We start from the raw sequence: 15,804 nt of genomic DNA, 5'->3' as shown, positions 1-15,804 counted from the left end.
CCTTTTGTAATCAATGACACAATTTTAAAGCTCTGTAAAAAGCTATTTATTTGACATAACGCTGAAATAATAACCTTAAATAAACCTTCAAGTGGTGCATTTAAGTCTAAAACCCTTTTGCTTTATTGTAGTTTCAAAGAAAACAAAAGAAAACAAAAAAACTAAAAGTTAGATGCTGAAATCATCACTCCTGTGGTTCCACAGCATGCCATAGCTCAGCTAGAGCCTCTGTTATAAACTCATGCAATTAACCAACCCTACATATCTCAGAGCAACAGTCTTCACATTAAAGTGCTTCCTTTTGCAAAAGCAGAAATCAACTCCATGTACAGTCAGAAACTCTGCTGGGTCAATCTTTCCCATCTACACACAAGAGAAAAATAAAAAGCCAAGGCCAGTTTTGTGGGATGTTTACTTGTTTTCTTTTGGCTTATAGGACGTCCAGAACTTACCTTCACTCTAGCACCTTTTATGAGATGGGTGTTTACTGTTGATAGGCAACATAAATCCTATAGCACTCATCTATGCAAAAACAAAAATACATATTGACTAACGATAGACCTTTGAAAGCTGTACATGACTTTGCACAAACAAACAATTACTCTTCAACAAAATGAGACAAACCACGAGGCATGAAGGAGCAATTACATGGTTAAAAAAACTTGCAGCATGATTTCTTTTGATATAATACATTAAGGATCAGGGGCAATCAAAACACACACACAAAAAAAGTGTCCAGAGAGAGCAGAATCTTGTTATATACTTAAAGTGATTATAAAATAATATTAAGGACATGGCTCAATTGACTTTCAGCTTTAACTAACCTTCAACTGTTGAGCAATGATATCGAAGAAAAAACAACAACTATGTGGCTAAAACTTCCTTTTGTAAAATCATTTGGTACCTTGAAACTACACATCTGGAACCAAATCCAAATATTCCCTACCATCTACCATGTCTCATTTTACAGTGTAATAATATTTGAATACGATGACACATCAATCACAGAACATCCTTCTCTTCTACAAAGAAATGTTTCCTTTGTAACAGTCAAATAAAGTGACAAAGCAACTCTCCAACATTAATAGGACACTTCACGGGCAAAACATCCCAGTTCCCTTTGTCTGACGAAGACAAACATATTGGAAAGGTTGGACAGTAATGATCAGCTGAGAGAAATAAGAAGCTTCTGCATATGTGCGGAATTCTCTTCTTTACGTACAGTCTCCGCTCTACTCATAGAGAACAGGCTGCTCTGCTCTGGTGAACGGGGCTTTATTACTACAGTTAGATCAAAGCTGAATCAATGTCTGCAACATCACATAATGATAGTGTTCAACATAACAGGGCCAAATATAATAGCATAGTATAACGTTACTGTAAGACAAGACAAAAAACACCTAATTCCGTATGAGATTTTAAGATGATTGTGTGAAGGGTCGGATTTTTCTCTCATGTGGCCAAAACACAAGTGTGCTCCACTTGGCATTATATTTGCTTTGATTGAAACTAAGTACCGTCTGCTCTAAAAGTCAATCACTGTACATAATTCTAAACAACACGGTATAAGAAGATCTAAATGCATATCCCCATGAAACTGATTGAGATCACAAGGTTGGTATGCAGATTCTGCATGGGCATTTCACCGGTAAAAATGAAAGAATTATCATTCACGATGGACAGTGAGAAATGTGAAGGGGGGGGGGGTTCTGTATTAAAAGAGCAGAGACTGTGAGTAGAGTAGAGAATCACACACATGCGCAGAAGCTTCGGGACCTTTAGCTGTCAGAACGGAGGGTCGAGAAATGTCGGATTCGCAGCCTCGGCCTAGAAAACAAACAACACATTTGAGATCCGTGGCCATTTTGCTGGTTTTGTCATTTTATCACAGGACACTCAAGTATATTTTCCCAGGAGATGAGGCTCACATTACAAATATGAATCAACCAGCTAATGTATGCTTGGCGTTTTATTTGCGAGGGGTTGAAAAGCAATATATGGTGAGGGCAAGCTGCCCACTGTAACTCTATAGATGGATACGGCACAAGGAGCAGTAATAGCAGCAGTGAGAGAGAGAGAGAGAGAGAGAGAGAGAGAGAGAGAGAGAGAGAGAGAGAGAGGGAGAGAGAGAGAGAGAGAGAGAGAGAGAGAGAGAGAGAGAGAGAGAGCGAGAGAGAGAGGGAGAGAGAGAGAGAGAGAGAGGGAGAGAAAGAGAGAGAGAGAGAGAGAGAGAGACCACGGAGATCTAACACTCAGAATGGAGAAGGCCTAGCTGACAGTAACAACACATCACGTCTTTGTCCAATGAAAAGCATCCGGGAAGACCAGTCACTTTGGGTAACTTTTTCCACTCCTTCCTTCAAAAGCACATTCTGGAGCACTATTACTCATTCTCTAGCCCTCCATTCTTCCCCTTCATGCCAAGGCAGGCACGTTCACTCGTCATCAAATGTTTGTTGGAGCAGAAAATTGGCAGCTAGATTCTCGTTCTTCTCACATGCAAAATATGCTTGAATGACAAGTCCCTCTGGAAATCCCAAGGCTTTCAACTGTAAAGAAAACACATTGGCAACAGTCAGATCAGAAACACATAACCAATAACACACAGGGAGCATACCAATAGATAACGTAATATTTAATGAGTTAAATCATAATTAGTAACCATAAATACTCCTACCCTCTCGATGGCCTCCTTCTCTTGTGGGGTGACCTGGATGTAGTTAGTCTGTGGCGCCCCCTGGGCCTCAGCTCCCTCCTCTACCATCTCTCCTCCTTGAGGCTCATTCAGCATCTGCACAAACCTCTCCTGGTGCTGGGTAATTTGCTGCAAAGAAAGAACATCTCCCTACTAACCCTTATGAATAGAAATAGGATTTCCTTTTTAGTAGGCTAAAACAAAACAGAATCTAAACCACAGAATATCCCCAGCCTTCCATCAGTCCAGCTTGTGTCTGGAAAGCCAAGCTGATAAGCAGGGCTACGTGGATGGAGAGAGACAGCATGCAGACACTGGGATGTCCGGTCTCCCCACTAACCTGCAGCAATTGGGGGTTATCTCTGCCCAGCTGCTGGAGCAGGGCAGGAAGAAGAGTTGGGTTCTGCTGGATGATCTGTCTCATCTGCTGGAATTGTGGCTGGTTCCTCAGGAACTCCAGAGGGTTCCCACCCCCAGTACCTCCACCAGTAAGCCCACCAGTTAGCCCACCAGTTAGCCCACCAGTCAGCCCACCAGACGAGGGGGGCTGCTGGGTTGAAGACACTGCGCCTGTTCCAAAACAAGCATGGGCACAAAGTTCAAAAACTTATATGAAACAGAGTACTGAGCAGCCTAGGGCGGTAGATTGACGAGTGCTGCATTTTCCAAACTAAACTGAACAAGACACACCTCCAACAACACATAACACCAGACATAATTCTGCCTAAAAACAATGAAAACCTATATATGGTGCCTTCAGAAAGTATTCATACTTGACTTATTTCCCCCAAAATTGTGTTACAGCCTGAATTCAAAATGGAGTACTTTTTGTTTTACCCATCTATGCATAATACCCCATAATGACAAAGTAAAAACATATTTTTAGACATTTATGCAAATGCATTGAAAATGAAATAGAGAAATATCTAAATTTGCATAAGTATTCACACCTCTGAGTCAATACGTTGTAGAATTACCTTTGGCAGCGGTTACAACTGTGAGTTTTTCTAGGTAAGTCTCTAAGCGCTTTCCACACCTAGATTGTGAAACATTTGCCCATTATTATTTTCAAAATTCTTCAAGCTCTGTCAAATTGGTTGTTGATCATTGCTAGACAACCATTTTCAGGTCTTGCTATTGATTTTCAAGTTGATTTAAGTCAAAACTCAGCAACTCAGGAACATTCACTTTGTTATCGGTAAGCAACTCCAATGTAGATTTGGCCTTGTGTTTTAGGTTATTATGCTGCTTAAAGATGCATTCAACTCCCAGTGTATGGTGGAAAGCGGATCGAACCAGGTTTTCCTCTAGGATTTTACATGTGCTTAGCTCGATTCCATTAATTTTTTATCCTGAAAAACTCCCGAGTCCTTAATGATTACAAACATACCCATAACATGATGCAGCCACCACTATGCTCTAAAATATGGAGTGGCTACTCAGTAATGTGTTGTATTGGATTTGCTCCAAACAAAACACGTATTCAGGACAAAATGTTAATTGCTTAGCCACATTTCTTGCAGTATTACTTTAGTGCCTTGTTTTGTAATATTTTGCATGTTTTGTAATATTTATGTACTGTACAATCTTCCTTCTTTTTACTCTGTCAATTAGGTTAGATGTTGGAGTAACTACAATGTTTTCGATCCATCCTCAGTTTTCTCCTATCACAGCCATTAAACTCTGTAACTGTTTTAAAGTCACCATTGGACTCGTGGTGAAATCCCTGAGTGTTTTCCTTCCTCTCCGGCAACTGAGTTAGGAAGGACACCTTTAACTTTGTAGTGACTGGGTGTATTGATACACCATCCAAAGTGTAATTAATAACTTCACCGTGCTCAAAAGGATATTCAATGTCTGCTTTTTTTTTTTTTTTACCCATCTACCAATAGGTGCCCTTCCTGGCAAGGCATTGGAAAAACTCCCCGGTCTTTGTGGTTGAATCTTTGTTTGAAATTTGATTGAGAGACCTTATAGATAATGTGTGGGCTACAAAGATGAAGTAGTCAATCAAAAATCATGTTAAACACTATTATTGCACACAGAGTGAGTCCATCCAACTTATTTTGTGACTTGTTAAGCACATTTGTACTCCTGAGCTTATTTAAGTTTGCCACAACAAAGGCGATAAATACTTATTGACTCATGCCATTTCAACTTTTAATTTGTAATAAATTAGTAAACATAAAAAAAAATCGACCCCTTTTTCTCCCCAATTTTGTGGTATCCAATTGGTAGTTACAGTCCTGTCTCATCGCTGCAACTCCCGTACAGACTCGGGAGAGATAAAGGTCAAAAGCTGTGTGTCCTCCGAAACAGAACCTAACAACTGCTTCTTGACACAATGTCCACTTAACCCGGAAGCCAGCCGCACCAATGTTTCGGAGGAAAAACTGTACACCTGGCGACCGTGTCAGCGGGCACTGCACCCGCCCCAGCACAGGAGTCGCTAGACTAGACTAACAGTGAAATGCTTACTTGTAGCCTACAAACTGGAGACCATATTCATGAAAATGTTATGGGACAGACCTTTCTTTTTACATCATGCACGTCTCCGATCAAATAGTCTAAATTGTGCCCTATCAAAGAAAAATTGGGGGGGATTTGAACATTACTTTGCATGGTAGCCCTTTCCTGCAGTCAATGACCAAAAGCGCTGTTTTTTACGACAAAGGTTTTGCTATATTTCAGTCTTCTGTGATGTATATAAAGTGTAATATCGGGATGCAAACTCAAAATGTAATACATTTCAACTCTATATCTGACATGGTACAGGTGTCTTCTTTTTTTAAGCCCATAACCATGTGTGTGAGGTGAATACTTTTGTTTCAAAGTCGATTTGTTTACGACTACCCACAAACACTCTGTATGACCCTGATTTAACCCCCTGCAGTAAAAGGTTAACAAACACCACATCCTAAAAACAGATCAGGTCAAAATAAAATGGACAATATGGAATAAAATGAAGCTATTCACGACTGCTGTCCGAGAGTTTCACTCCGTGGGCTAAATTGTAACGAATCAGTAATTTCAATTGTAGGCCTATTCGTCAATTGTTTGACGAGCTGATCATAGCAAAGAAAATACTTCTGCGTTTCCCTCTGTGTAAAGTGCAAAATAACTCCTGATAAACTTGGGTAGATGATATGCTGATCTTAAATAGACAAAATCATGGGTTTTTATTAAGCCTTGATCAGGAATCAGGACTAGGAATCAGGACTAGGAATCAGGACTAGGAATCAGGACTAGGCTAAATAAACTAAATGCAACTGCCTGTTTTACAAACGGTACGACATGGATGGGCTTTCAGAAAATTGCATTGTGGGCCGACACCGTAAGCCTCACTATTCTATTTTTGCGGGGAAAGGAGGGCATCACCTCTTTTGTATCACCTAAGGCGGCAGAACAGCCAGGACACGGGCCTGGCAGTGTGTGTCCAGAGAAATGATTGGTTGGTATGAGAGCGACATAGGCCTGGTAAAAGAGCAACAGAAGAGTGTGTGTGTGTGTGTGTGGGGGGGGGGGGGGGGGGGGGGGTCTCACTGGTGGCTGCTGGTGGGGGCTGGGCTATATCTGTGGCTGGATCAGAAGCTGGAGCAGAGGCTGGAGCAGAGGCTGGAGCAGAGGCTGGGGCAGGAACTGGGGCAGTGGGATTGAGGTTGGCCAGAACTCTGTGTTGGAGCGCTTCCACTGGCTGAAGGTCAGCCTCGGACGGAATCCCCTGGAGGATGTGGAGAGAAGAATTTATGATCCCTCAGGAAAATGAAGTAATACTAATGAAGTGCATTTATATTGCTCTTTTGCAAGTGATCAAAGAGCTTCTCATTGTAAGGCACATAGATGGAAAAACATACCGTGAACTGTGTACAGATTTGGGACTGAAAATCCTTTTGTATTATGTGTGCATACTGCTTTCAGATTGTCAGTAGAGTCTGGCACTGAGTTTTCGAATGTAACGTTGGAATTGTCTCCACTGCTTACAGGTAATAATACACTAATTTACCATTAAAACACTGATAGGATAGAAATTCACCATTAGCAGGTACTCCACGGCTCTGTCTGGGTTGTTGTAACTGGCTCGCAGCGCTGCAATAACCTGCTCCCTTTCATATCCCATAGACATGATTTCAGACACCAGATTCTCATACGCTTGTCCTGTCACTGGCTCGCAGCGAGAGAGGGGAATAGGATACAGGGTCATAAATCAACGGGAAGACGAAGCATGATATTGTGATGTGAAAGATTAGACTAGACTCTTCGTTACCCAGTATCGATGCTGCTTCTTCCAAGAGACTTAAGTCATCAACAAGGCTGTTGAGAGAAAAAACATTGATTAAAACAGACACAGTTATTAACAAAAAATATGGTAGCCATCCAAAATATGTTATCATATCTCAATACCTAGAGGAGGAGAGGGCTGGCGTAGTGGCGAGGGGCAGTTCGGGGTGCTCCCCGTGAGGCTTGTCCTCTGAGGGTGAGACAGGGACGGGGCATGCTGCTGCGGCAGGAGCTGGGGCTGCATTGGCCCCCAGAGCTTCAGGGGGAATAGAAGCAGGGGCTGGTGCAGGGGATGGGGGTGTGGAGGGCTCCACTGATTTTGTGGGGTTTGAGGCAGGGGCGGGTGTGGGTGTAGGGGAGAGGGTTGAGATCTCCATGGGGGCAGGAGAAGTAGAACAGGTAATGTCTGACAGGGACAGCCCAGAAACAACAGGAGGCGCAGGGGCGGGAGCAGGGCTAGAGGCTGGGGCTGGGGTTGCCTGAGGAGAAATCTGTGGAGGAGCTGGAGGTTTGGGCTGTAGGGAGACAACAGAAAGGACTGCCCAGAGATGACCACAGTGACGACAAACAACTATCTCATCTTTAGATAATACAAATGATAAACTCCTGCTTCTACTATCATTAACGCTGTAATGACAGTATTATTATCACATTAATGGCTGTCCTGTTTGTCCTTTATTCAAGTTTTACTATAAAGGAATCATTTCCATATTCTCCTCACATATGAATGGTTACCAACCAATTTATTAAAACAGTGTTGAAATCTTACCTTTGTAACCATGACAACCACAAAGTTTTTCTCGTCAATGTTGTAGTCTTTTAAAGGTATGTCATCATTCAAGATTTTGCCTATAATAACCCAACAAGAAGAACCTGTTAAAATAAATATATAGGCTACAACATTCCAGAGGTGTCAGATTGATAGTCAAGATTACTCCAACAATGCAGTTAGAGATAAGATGCCTCGCTTACCTGCATAGATGAGCTTTTGCCCTGCGGCTGGATAGCCAACCTTCCCTTTCTCAACCTCAATCTTCTCCTTCAGGGCTTTTACCTGCCAATAACAGAATGACAGAATGACAAGCTGTTAAACAGGACTAGAGATAGAGCCCATTTAGTTGTATCTCTATTGGGCAGGACATTCTGATCATCTCTCCGGAACGTAACATGGTGACACATGATATGTCTCATCTCAGTCATAAAGCAGAATCCTTGAGGATTATGGGATTTGGAGTGAAAAATTGTAATTCACATTCAGTCATTACTTCACCTTGTTGTGAGTTCGTTCGAGGAAGTATACAGATACACTTATAGACAGATGCATTTCAATCGATCTACATTCCCTTATGTGATAAGCCATTAATGTATTTTTAAAGTTGACACTTACTACACGAGTTAATGATACAGTAATAAACGTTCCCGTTTTAAAACGGAGCTGTGGAGTTGCTAACCACAGTGTTGTTGCCAGTAATGTAACCAGTCAATCAGCACTATAGGCCCAGAGAAAGAGTTTATAAAACAGATACCATAGCTTGTGCACAGTCATACTTAAGGCCTTTAGTGGGCACTTTCAGTACTACTATTTACATCTAAAGGTTACACTATAGCAGCGTTGCTCAATTCTGGTCCCGTGGACCCTCGTGGTATGCAGGCTTTTGTTCAAGACCTGTGCTACTGCTAACACACCCGATTAAACAAATCAGGGTCTTGCTAATCAGGTGTATGTAGCTACACCTTTTTACCAGGTGAGTTGACAGGGAAAGCATTCTCGTTGACAGCAGTACTATATAGTAGAACGCAACTCTTAAGGTAGAACCCTAGAGGTTACTGCTATGTGAGGTATTCTGGTAGTTGCCTTCTGAAAGGGGAAACATCCCCTGTAAATTAAGCCAGGTATATAGAGCAGATGAATATGCAAAGCAGACTATGTGTTGACACTAGAAAAGTATTGAAAACAGCAATCAGTCATAATATGGTGTAATTATCTTCTTTTAAAAATGTAAAAATTGTAATAATCGATAGCCCACTAATAGGGTATGGCGTTATTTCTATAGAGAACATGAATAGTTGTAATGTAGATGATATCAAATGCATATTTTTATTCATTATTACTATCATTATTATTCTAATATTATTATTATTAGTCTACTCATTTTCATTTACTGTTATTGCTAGAGGGGGGTAATTTAACAGCCTCTTTTATACAAAACACAAATTCGATGTAGGCCTAAAGTGTATAAACAAATACACACATTTGTCATAACAAATGTACAGAACGCCCCCCTCCACCCAATTCCTACAGTCCAGAAAAAGGGGTACACGAGTGCGCCTCCGTGGTACCTATACCAGGCTCGTGAAATCTTGCATCGTCATTCATGAGGATACTGCAAAGTAATCTCTTAACCGCAACGAAAATCGCGATTTGACACCAACACCCAACAGTTACAATGTGACATGAACAATGAAAACATGATATAAAATAGCACCCCCCTCTCCAGATTAGATCGCATTGGCCAAGGCCCTGGTTGCTCCAAGCCCCTCTCCCCCGGCCTCGAGCGTATTTACCAGAGTCACTAACTTCCACTACTCAGTACTCACGGTTAGTTCTGGATCTATTTCGATTTTAAACGTTTGCTGCTGAAGAGTCTTCAACGTTATGGACAACATCTTCAAGACGATTCCCGATAATTGCCAGGTGCTTCTATAACCGTGTTCACACCCGTTTCTGTACTGTTGCTTTTTCCACAGTAGCCTACCTAGTTCTGTGACTCAGCTATCTCGCTGTATTGGTTGTGTTGTAGTGTAGTCAGACGCCATCTACTTGCGGCCTGAGACAAGACATACTGCTAGGGGCTAGGGGGTATACTGTACCTCGTGGATCTAAATTCATCGATGGCACGTGCATGTGATGGTTTACCCAATATCAAATGCCGTCTAGTCCCACCTCTTAAAACAAAATGACTTAGTAAATTATTTTGGGGGATTTAAAAGAGCATTTAAAACATGACTGACATAAATATTCATTCATAAAAGTATTAGTCAAGGAATTGTAAACTTAGAATGGAAACAAAGAGTTGTGTTGAGTAATGTCAAAATTGCATGCATTTAAGTATCCGTGTATGGATTGTCCCAGAATACAGTTTAGGCGAAAAGGCCCATCGCCTTCGGAGTGTCCTCAGGATGGGAAAACACACCCAAGCATGGTCAAGAGTGTCTCTACTCATGTAAAGGTTTGCCTTAGTAGTATCTCAGCCTTCAAGGTAAATGTCCAGATCAGCATCACAAGACACGTTTAGAGATTTCCACTTTGATATTGTTTGACAGCATGTCTACGGTAGGTCTTCAACCCCATTTTAGAAATGCTAAGACCAACCCATATCACAAAATCAGGAGCTAACTTTACTAGAAATACTTAACAGTACTATTGAAAGAAAAAGCTTCATTTATTTACTGAAACTCAAAAGACAGTGTGCCATGGGGACAGTCGCATGTTTTGAGAAACAAAAACAAAAAAAAGACAGTCACAGTTTAGATCCTTAAGTCTCATACAGTCATCTCTGCAGCTGCCATACAACTAAAGCAAGGCCTGTGGGGCAACATGTACAACACAGAGCATGGGAATGGTTGGACATACAGAGGACGATTGTGGGAATAAATTAAACAGATGTTAATGATAATAATAATAATAATGTATAGTACAGTACTGCATACAACAGTATAAAAATAAATCATTTAGAGAAAAAGTATAAAGAAACGACAACTGATATGCCCCTGATTTGTTTCCCAACATAGACAACATCTGGTAAGATTGATGACAAATTTGGGGAAATAATCATTTTCTTTGATACTGAAGGGATGAACTGATGGTAGCTGATGATAAAAGCAAGGGAGCCGGTGGCAGCAGCACCTAGAGAAACTGTAGGACACATGGACATGATAGACCACATTCTGAACAAAGGGGAAAATATCTTAAATTAAACTGACGGAAACTAAAAACTTAAACTCAGTTCTTCAACCCTAAACTCTTTCCAAAAAAAAGTGAACCTCTTAAAAAAGGCAAACATTGCCTGCCCCTTTCCCACCCCTACACCTGAAAAATAGGTTTTCACAGGAGTGCCAAGTCCATAGGGTATTACTCAATGTGATGATGCACAGCAGTCACTCCGTCGGCGAGGAGATCGGGCAGGACAGACACGTCCTCTATCCGGTTTCATTTACAACTCGTCCTTGTCCTTCTTGGGATCTTCCCCTTCCTCCTCTTCCATTGGGCTGTCATCGTCCTCCTCCTCTGGCTCATCATCCTCATCTTCATCCCCCTCATCATCAGCAGTGTCCTTCTTGCTCTTCTCCTCCTCCTCTCTTGCTTTCCTCTCCTCCTCCTCCTGTGCATCCTTCATTTTCTTTTCTGGTTCCTGTTTTGCAAAGGAAAATGGGTCATTGAGAGAGAGTGCTGTGGGACTGGTATATGTGTCTTACATTTGAAAATGAATATCAAACTGAACTCATACAAAGTTATGAAAAACAGAAACTTATGAAAATAACAAAATCCTACCTTTGTAGCTCCCCATGTCTCGTTTCCAAACTCCTCAGCCTCTTTTATATCATCACCGATCAGGAAGTTGTCAAAGATGGTGCCAGACTTCACCTATAAAAAAAAAAGAGGCAACCTTAACATCAAGCTCATAATTACCCTTCAACAACAACATTCACTGTCTGAGGTCTAACATACCTGCCACAGGTCCAGACCCAACACTCCAATGTTGTCAAACTTGTAGATGGCGGCATCGGCTGTGTACTCAGGGTTATCGATCTCAGGGTGCACCCAGGCACCTTTGTAGTCAGGGTTGTCAATCTGCTTTGCCTTCCACTCTCCCTGGAAAGATAAGGCCAGTTATAAGACTACCTGTGGTGCACTAGCTGTATAATGCATATTTAAAATCATGGAAGGAAAACACTGCTAACTTATTAATAAGAATTAAACTATTTATAAGTATATGCTATGCATACATGCGTATTCTACAACGTACTAACATAAAAGTTTTATAAGCATTTATAACTTATTCATGAAAGTTATATTTAAGTGTTATCAGCAACTGGTACAAACTCAGTCTGTACCTGATACTCTGGGTTGGGGATCATAGGAGGCTCCCACTCGCCATCCATGTCCACATCCCAGTCCTCAGGGATCTTAGCATCAGGGTCAGGGATGTTCTCAGGCTTCTCCCAGTCCTAGTGAGAAAGTTCAATATTAGTTACAACTTGGTCAGTGACAGAACTAAACAATGTGCTTTGACAAAAGAGATCACTCCTGAAACTAAACCAGAACAAAATAAAGCTTGTGCTCATTGGCCTTAGTCCATTTACTGTTAAATGCAGGAAGAAAGACCATTTGTTAAACACAATGGGTCCATACTGTGGCAAAAGCAAATGTGATACCTATCAACTCGTTATAGACTGTGCTGATTCCATTTTGTGGCCTTTATGTAAGAGTAACTAGCCTTGGGGGAACTTTGGGATCATCTGTTCATTTGACAAAGTGGATTGGTGGAACTGTGTTTTCTGACTAAATGCACTGGGCTGAATAGCGAAACACCAATGGGGGAAAAAAGTACCCACCTCTTCATTGCTTTGTCATTCCCAGTAGCAGTACCTCTCATTATATGTTACTGTAGACTTTGCATAACATTTCTCAAACCTGATTCTGATAGGACTTATATCCATGCTGGCTTATGTTCGATCAAATCTCTTCATTCAAAGAGGCTCACCTCTGGCTTGGTGTCGGTAGGGTCGTCGATTTTGGCCCTGTCGTCCCAGTCCTCTGGCTTCTTGGCCTCGGGGTCCTTGACAGTCTTTGGGGGCAAAATGTCCCAGTCATCCTCCAGAGTGCCTGACTCCACCTTCTCATTGTTGATCTTCACCTCGTATGTCTGGTCCGGGTTCAGGATCAGAGTGTACAGATGTGTCAGCTCGTCATCCTGAAAAGACAAAAGGGGAGAACAGCAGAGGTTAGAGGTCAGACCTGGCAGGTAATATGCAGTAAAGGAATGCAAAGCTGAGGGATTTTAAAATGGCATACCTTGCATTTGATTTCTTTCTTGATGAGGTGGTTCTTGCCTTTGTAGTTGAAGATGACATGAACCTTCTTGGTGCTGTAGCCACAGATGTCAGGCCCTGTGGGATGGATGGTTAAATAATTTAACCTATTGATTGTTAGGTCAATAAAATACAGAATATACCAGTAAAATCCAGGCATTTCTAAAAAAAATGTCTCACTGAATGAATGTCTCTGCTAAATGACAAAAATGTAAATGACCGAGGGTCACGAAAATAACAGAGGGATTCATCTCTGACTAAAAGTCACTCCTCAGTCAGAAAAACTTAGTGGTGCTCTGTACACACTCACCAAACATGATGTAATACTGCGAGTCCCCGTGCATAGCTGCCTGGTCTAGGTCTGCTGGGAAGATTTTGACATATCCGCCCCCACAGTCAATCTTCTGCTCGTGTTTGACAGTGAACTGGACCACCAGGGACTTTCCCTCGTTGCTGAAGGGTTCAAAGCGGCTGGAGAGAGCATAGAAACGGGCATCCTGGCTGGTCTGGAGACCTGTGAGACAGGTAAGAAGACACATTAGCATCAGTAGGTTTAATTGAACCCAGGTATAGGAGGTGAGTGATGCATAGTGATACTGTACTGTGTCATGTGGATTACATTTTGATTAGGGTTGGAGACCAGAGAATACATTTTATATATTTGCATTTCGAACAATCCACAATCTAAGGAGCCATTTCCAACCATTTGGCATATGCAAACTCAGATCTGGCAAAATCTCCATAATGAAACATCTTGCTGTGATCAAACTACAATATATTCCCATTCAGCTCACCTTTATCGGCCTCAGCGTCACCATAAAACTTCCCAGCAGTCAGTTTCCACTCGCCATAGTCTGACTTGTGCTCTGATACAAGCCACCGACTCTTCCATGCATCTGAAAACAACATTTACAATCGCATTAGTCCGGATCTGGGGAAGTATCTCGAGTGGCACAGCGGTCTAAGGCACTGCATCTCAGTGCTAGAGGAGTCACTACAGGCCCTGGTTCATTCCCGGGCTGTACCACAACCGGCTGTGATCAGGAGTCCCATAGGGTGGCGCACAATTGGCCCAGCATCGTCTGGGTTAGGAGAGGGTTTGGCCAGGGTAGGCCGTCATTGTAAATAAGAATAGTTTTTTAACTGACTTGCCTAGTTAAATAAAGATCACGATTGAATAAATACTGCAGGCTGTCAAAGAAGCCAAGTGAAAGAACTTCTTATGATCAGATCAGTGCACTGCTGAATTCTATATTTTGAGGGGGGAATTTTTTATTTTTATTTCCCTTTGATACTATTACAAAATGTATTTTTCTAAATAAAAAAAAAGGTGTGTGTTTTCTACACAGTGATCAGTGTAAAAAAGGCTGACCATAATGATATTTTATGATATCCATTCACTTTAAAGATGTCCATTTTAAATGAGTGCATGGCGAACAGGGTGTAGAGCTCATGTTCCACATTACAGAAAAGTTGTTTCAACAATAGAAATGACATAATGGAGTCCATAGTCTGGATATTGACTATTCCAGGTATAAAGAACATAAATGGTTGATTAAAATTTGACCTAGAAAAGAGGTACGTATGGGCCCTTGATCCCCAAACCATTATCTATCATATAGAAACATTTTAGGAATGATCAGAAAAACAAAAGGCACGTTTACCTCCATCCTGAAATTGTTCCTTGAAGTATACAGTAGCGTCAATGGTGACAGCTACCGATGCAAAAACTGCTAATATTGCCACTGCGACCCTCATGCTTTCACCGTCCCGCTGTACAGGTAAACTGTGTGTGCTGCTTTTCACTGAAAGTCGGTTATAAACGCTGAAGGAAACAGGTAATATGATCATTTCTAACTCCCTATTCCTGCACAGATGGCCGTGGCTCATTGGACGAGATCTTGTCCAATGAAATGAGACCACGATTTATCTTTCGGAAGTGCTCGGATTACACATCGGCTCGAGGCCGAAGTAGTCCCTCGCCATAGGTCTGGCATCATATTGCCCAATCCCAAAGCTTTAACTAACCGCTGACCCTGGGACCAGAGGTTAGAGGCAAATTCTAAAACTCCTCCACATCGAAGAGCGGGCCATATTTGAAATAATTTCTCTGAATTTGCGAGGAGCAATGATTGTGGACAGAAAATATTGTTTTATGTTGTGGAAATTTGTAAGATTGAGGATGAACATTAATTTATTTTTGGAACCAAGTGTGATTATTCAAATGTGCATTATGTCCAAATGTTTCCATAAATTCCTAATAAAACACAACTTTCCACACCGCAATAAAGTAAATTGAACGTCATACACCCTTGCTCAAGGTTGACACACACCACGAAATCATGTGACACAATAAAGGCTTTCTTGGTCACTAACCATACCATAAAACTCAGACGTCATGACTCCATAGGGATCATCTCAATTGCACCCTCCTCGTATCCTCTCTCCTCGCCCCTTCTTAAACCCAAAAGTAAGAGGTCCCGCCCCCCTAACCTTCTCCTCTAATGGGCGAGGCGAGGAGAAAGAACGCACGCAATTTATGAAGAAAAAGGCCCTTTTCTTTTATTAATTTAAAAATTCTGATTTGGAAAACAATTTAGAGTCTTTTAAAACGTATACAAAACAAAATGTCAAAAACATGTATTCGCTATATGTCTGTTGATATAATATGGATTAGTTGTATTTTTTTTTTTAATTTCTAATTTCTTTGTGGAATGCCTCTGGCTATTATGTTTTGC

At 41.5% G+C, this 15,804-nt stretch overlaps 2 protein-coding genes across 2 annotated transcripts; both read right to left on the bottom strand.

The window, feature by feature from the left end:
- Window positions 1-30: 30 nt before the first annotated feature.
- On the bottom strand, window positions 31-9,986 carry LOC110524200 (UV excision repair protein RAD23 homolog B). Its single transcript, XM_021603623.2, has 10 exons — window positions 9,572-9,986; window positions 7,946-8,027; window positions 7,743-7,822; window positions 7,097-7,488; window positions 6,960-7,006; window positions 6,729-6,856; window positions 6,239-6,416; window positions 3,036-3,265; window positions 2,678-2,824; window positions 31-2,549 (listed from the first exon to the last, which is right to left on the bottom strand). Exons 1-10 carry the CDS (start codon window positions 9,638-9,640, stop codon window positions 2,436-2,438), a joined length of 1,467 nt encoding a protein of 488 aa, XP_021459298.2. The 5' UTR covers window positions 9,641-9,986; the 3' UTR covers window positions 31-2,435.
- A 411-nt stretch (window positions 9,987-10,397) lies between these two features.
- On the bottom strand, window positions 10,398-14,992 carry LOC110524201 (calreticulin). Its single transcript, XM_021603624.2, has 9 exons — window positions 14,731-14,992; window positions 13,861-13,962; window positions 13,377-13,580; window positions 13,050-13,144; window positions 12,739-12,948; window positions 12,089-12,202; window positions 11,703-11,846; window positions 11,526-11,618; window positions 10,398-11,385 (listed from the first exon to the last, which is right to left on the bottom strand). The coding sequence occupies exons 1-9, from the start codon at window positions 14,954-14,956 to the stop codon at window positions 11,188-11,190; spliced, it is 1,386 nt and encodes a 461-aa protein (XP_021459299.2). The 5' UTR covers window positions 14,957-14,992; the 3' UTR covers window positions 10,398-11,187.
- Window positions 14,993-15,804: the final 812 nt, after the last annotated feature.

This window comes from Oncorhynchus mykiss, chromosome 5 (assembly GCF_013265735.2).
Source record: "Oncorhynchus mykiss isolate Arlee chromosome 5, USDA_OmykA_1.1, whole genome shotgun sequence".
Classification (NCBI taxonomy): Eukaryota; Metazoa; Chordata; class Actinopteri; order Salmoniformes; family Salmonidae; genus Oncorhynchus; species Oncorhynchus mykiss.
The sequence above is the reverse complement of the archived record's forward strand: the minus strand, read 5'-3'. Positions and strand labels throughout refer to the sequence as shown.

Bases quoted from the DNA above. Each gene is read 5' to 3' on its own strand.
- LOC110524201 (XM_021603624.2), bottom strand. From the start codon at position 14,956: ATGAGCCACGGCCATCTGTGCAGGAATAGGGAGTTAGAAATGATCATA. The intron at 12,203-12,738 runs GTGAGCCTCTTT...CTTTCTCACTAG, and splicing joins CTACCGACACCAAGCCAGAG to GACTGGGAGAAGCCTGAGAA. The intron at 11,619-11,702 runs GTATGTTAGACC...TTTTTTTTATAG, and splicing joins TGGGTCTGGACCTGTGGCAG to GTGAAGTCTGGCACCATCTT.
- LOC110524200 (XM_021603623.2), bottom strand. From the start codon at position 9,640: ATGTTGTCCATAACGTTGAAGACTCTTCAGCAGCAAACGTTTAAAATC. The intron at 8,028-9,571 runs GTGAGTACTGAG...TGTTATTGGCAG, and splicing joins AAATAGATCCAGAACTAACC to GTAAAAGCCCTGAAGGAGAA. The intron at 7,489-7,742 runs GTAAGATTTCAA...GTCTCCCTACAG, and splicing joins TGGTTGTCATGGTTACAAAG to CCCAAACCTCCAGCTCCTCC.